This window comes from Suricata suricatta, chromosome 1 (assembly GCF_006229205.1).
Source record: "Suricata suricatta isolate VVHF042 chromosome 1, meerkat_22Aug2017_6uvM2_HiC, whole genome shotgun sequence".
Classification (NCBI taxonomy): Eukaryota; Metazoa; Chordata; class Mammalia; order Carnivora; family Herpestidae; genus Suricata; species Suricata suricatta.
The window spans coordinates 188,371,516-188,375,684 of NC_043700.1; the positions used below are offsets into that span (position 1 = coordinate 188,371,516).

Consider the following 4,169-nt stretch of genomic DNA (forward strand, 5'->3'; position numbering starts at 1 on the left):
AAACCTGGTCCCTCCGGCCAGCGCAGGGCGGCGGGAGGCCCGCGGGGCCGGCCGTTTCCGGGCGCCTCGACTCCGGACACGTCGGCGCAGCTCGGGGCGCGCCCGGGGGGAGCGCCTCACCCGGCCCGGCGCGGCCCTCGCCGTCCAGCGGGGCCTCGGTGTCCCGCGGGAACAGGTATCTTCGCCGGAGCTGCTCCCGAGCCTGCAAAGCGTCCATCTTGGCAACGCCCAGAAGTGCGACGGAAGTGACGCCACGACCGGAACTTCCGCCGTCGGCTCCCCCGGCCGAGGCGTTCGCTGCTGTGAGGGGTGGAGACTATGCGGGCTTCGAAGTTTTTAGTGGGTGGGACTCTCGGGTAGGGCTAGCGGCTCGATCTCAAAGCCCAAGGACGCAAACTTGATTCAAATTTGAAAATACTGATCCTGGGCGCGGCCGAAGGTACTCCCAGCGGATTCCGACCTACGGAAGCCCGGGAGGACCAAGCTTACGGAGGCCGCCGAATGCGTGCGGGGCAGGGGCGCGCGGATGAGCGGTGCCGCCCGGTTCCCTTCGATCTGTGCGGACGGAGCCTCACCTGGCTCCCCAGTGCCCCAAACTGCTTAGTCTCCGGCTTCTTTCCCGCTCCTCTTCAGGAGTCAGCCAGCTAGACTTGAAAGGGTCCAAGGCGGCCCCAGGAGGACCCTGTGTCTGCTGCCGAGCGTCGGTCTGGCCCCTTCCGCTGGGATGGGCTTGAGCAGATCAACCTCTTCTCTCGGGGCCTGTATCCTCTTTGGCACCGCCGGGGTTACACCTGCCTATCCCTGGATCTCTTGTGGGGTTTAAGTGGGGAGCATCGGTGTGTGGTTCATGGTAACCCCCGTTTCCTGACTCTCAAGAAATACACCCCGCCAGGAACATGGGAGCCAAGTTTGTTCTTGCCCCGAAAACTGCAGTTTCCTGTCACTCTCCCTTTCGCTCATTGACCGAAAAGGACTCGTACCTAATTCACAATTTTTTTCCGCCAGGAGTGCCGTGAATTACTCTCCTTCCCCTGCCCTAGTGTCACGTGTTGAGAAGTTTTGTGCTCAATCACTGAAACATTTACTGAGCACCTGTTATTCGCTGCAAACTGTTAAGACACCATACTCCACAGTGGAGATAAAGATGAATAAAACATGACATTGTGCTGAAGGAGCCCCTGGACCAAAGATGACCACAGAGACCTACTACCCGTAGTTTAGGGCTTATAAATGTACAGAAGAGTTTGGTTAACTCAGTCAACATTTTCCGAGCTGTATCTGCTAAACTGCTGAGAACAGAAGTGAGTTAGAATCTAGGGGAGGAAGTGATTTCAGTATGAGGCCATAATAGAAATATTGTATGTGGGGTTATGGGAGCACCAAATAAAGGGCGGTGTGCTCTGCTGCGGTGTGTAGGGGGCAGGGAAAGTGGCCGGAGGTGCGTTGAATACAGGGGTGCAAAACCCAGTAAGCCAGGGAAGTCAGTTTGAATTAGTAGGCACTCTGGAATCTTCTACATGTTGTATTTGCAGAAAAGATGTAATAAATATTAAAAAAAAAAAAAAAAGAATGTCAGATGTGTGCTGGTTCATTGCTTCAGCCTTTCTAGCAAACTCCTAGGAGCAAAGGATTTAACAGTTGGGCAGATCGTATGGCCTGTCTACACAATACCTCCTTTTTGTTTGGTTTTGTATTTTTCTTTTTCTTTTCAGACTCCTCAAGAACCAGGGTTCATCGATTCAAAGCCAACTGGGGTCTTTGCCCTCCCCTCTTCTCTCTCTCAAGCGGGATTAGAAGCCCCGTCAACAGGAAGTGAATTCCTCGTATCACATAGTCTTCTGTTGATTGTCTCCTTGCAGAAAGGTCAGTGCTGGGTCTCCCTTGTAACTGAATATTCCCCAGAGCATCACCGCTATTCCAGAGTTTCCATATGTAGTATGTTCAGGTCAGATCCGGTTTCCCCTTTGATGGTTTCAAGGCCTTTGTATCTGGATCTGAAATCCTTTGAGCCTTCTTCCTCTGGTATTTTTAATGGCGCTACTGCACACCATATTGATGATGCTTAAAAGCAGGTTGGAAAAGGTCCAGTATTTAATGACCACATCTTCATTGCTGGGGCCAATTAAATAAGTTCCTAAATGTGTGTTCTGTGTACCCTAATAATAGATAACCTATATCAGATTGCTCCCAACCAAGGGATTTCATTTTCAGTGTCAATTACTTATGGGGAAAAAATGAAATTGACTATGAACCTTCCCGGCTCTCCTTAGCAATGCGGTTACGTCCGGGGCATTCATGGTCTATTGAATCCTGACTTTCCATCATGACGGGTCCTTTGGGAAGTTCACTTATTGTTCGAAGTATCCGTTTCCTCATCTGTGACACAGGAGGTCAGAGTGAAGGTGTCCTGATTGCTTAGCCTGGTGCCTGGCATGCAGTGTGCATTGAAGCAGGTGGTTCCTTACACTACTGCGAACTTGTGCTTCCCAGGCCTCCCAGATCCTGCTCACTTCCTGATCCGTGCGTTATTTCCTTCTCCTGGGGCTCCAGAAAGGATTCTTGTTGCTATTTTCCTTTTGCTTGCACTCTCCCACCGGAATGTGGGCCACAGACATATCTTGGCGGCTTCCCCAGTGCTTTGCAAACACCTGGCAGGCTTAGCAGGAATTCCATTATCCCAGTTTTCACCTTGACCCTTGATCACAGTTGACTGGTCTTCATGGCAGACACACATCCCTTCCTCTGAGAAGCCACGTTCCCGCCTTTCTGTAGTAGTCTCTGCGGTCTTCCTGCAGAGTTCTCGTGAGGCAGGCCCTGGCCCAGCAGAGGACACAGGGCCCAAGCCAGACCCCGTCGGTCCCTGGGACTTAGGCTGGGGCTGCTGGGATGGCAAGCTGTGCGGTCAAGTGCAGTGTTCAGGGCTGCCACCGTGGAGACCTGTGGAGGAAGTCGGCCTAGGAAGGAAGCTCTGAGGTGCAAGCCAAACCAAGAGGTAGCGTTCTTGGCAGTCCTGTCCCAAGTCCCGACTCCAGCCAAGCCCTGGCTAACCTAGTTAAGAACACGAGCTCTGGGGTGCCTGGGTGGCTCAGTCGGTCAGGCGTCCACCTTCGGCTCAGGTCATGATCTCACGGTTGGTGGGTTTGAGCCCCACATTGGGCTCTGTGTCGACATCTAGCTCAGAGCCTGAGCCTATCTTCAGATTCTGTGTCTCCCTCTCTCTCTGACCCTCCCCTGCACACACTGACTCTTTCTCTCTCTCAAAAATAAAAAAATTTTAAAAAATTAAAAAAAAAAAAGCTCTTGAGGTGTCTGGGTGGCTCCGTCAATTGAGCATCCAACTCCTGATGTTGGCTCAGGTCATGATCTCATGGTTCATGGGATCGAGCCCCGTGTTGGGCTCTGCACTGACAGCACAGGGCCTGCTTGGGAGTCTCTCTCTTTCTCCGCCCCCCCCCCACATGCTCTCTCTCTTTCTCTTTCAAAATAAACAAATATTTAAAGAAACAAACATGAGCTCTGGAGCCCACCGTCTGGCTGCCTGGCATTTCTGATTTTTGCCATTACTGGCTTCCTTCTCCTCTCTTCTGCCTTGGTTTCCTCACTTGCAAAGGTGAGTTAAGAATGGGTTACGAATAGTATCTACCTCATAGGATTGGATAAAGAGCAGTGTTAATAACATGCAACGTGCCTAGAACAGTGTCTGGCCCAGAGAAAGCTCTCGAGAAGTCCTACCTATTGCTATTAACCCATTGCTGAGACATCACAGATTTCTGAGCCAAGACAACCAAAACTTGTTTATTTTTGAGAAACAGAAAGGGACAGAACACAAGCAGCAGAGGGGCAGAGAGAGAGAGAGAGAGAGAGAGAGAGAGAGAGAGAGAGAGAGGGAGACACAGAACCAGAAGCAGGCTCCAGGCTCTGAACTAGCTGTCAGCACAGAGCCTGACGCAGGGCTCGAACTCACGAACCGTGAGATCATGGCTTGAGCCGAAGCCGGACACTTAACCGACTGAGCCACCCAGGCGCCCCGGAAAGGAACACTTTAAAGGCTTCTAATCGGTATTTTCTTTTAAGGAAACCCCATATACATTTTTTAATGTTTCATTTATTTTTGAGAGAGAGAGCGCAAGTGCGGACGGGGCAAGAGGGGGACAGAGGATCCGAAGTGG

General features: G+C 51.7%; 1 protein-coding gene and 1 long non-coding RNA gene across 2 annotated transcripts in view; both read right to left on the reverse strand.

The window, feature by feature from the left end:
- Positions 1-114, reverse strand: part of LOC115299353 — a 952-nt gene extending 838 nt beyond the window's left edge. Inside the window, exon 1 of the long non-coding RNA XR_003912150.1 lies at positions 5-114. This is a non-coding gene — a long non-coding RNA (uncharacterized LOC115299353). The remainder of the gene's footprint in view (positions 1-4) is intronic.
- The window catches only part of TMEM128 (transmembrane protein 128), an 8,618-nt gene extending 8,387 nt beyond the window's left edge, over positions 1-231 (reverse strand). The window contains exon 1 of the mRNA XM_029948715.1: positions 121-231. Coding sequence (XP_029804575.1) covers positions 121-217 — 97 coding nt within the window. The 5' untranslated portion in view covers positions 218-231. The remainder of the gene's footprint in view (positions 1-120) is intronic.
- Positions 232-4,169: the final 3,938 nt, after the last annotated feature.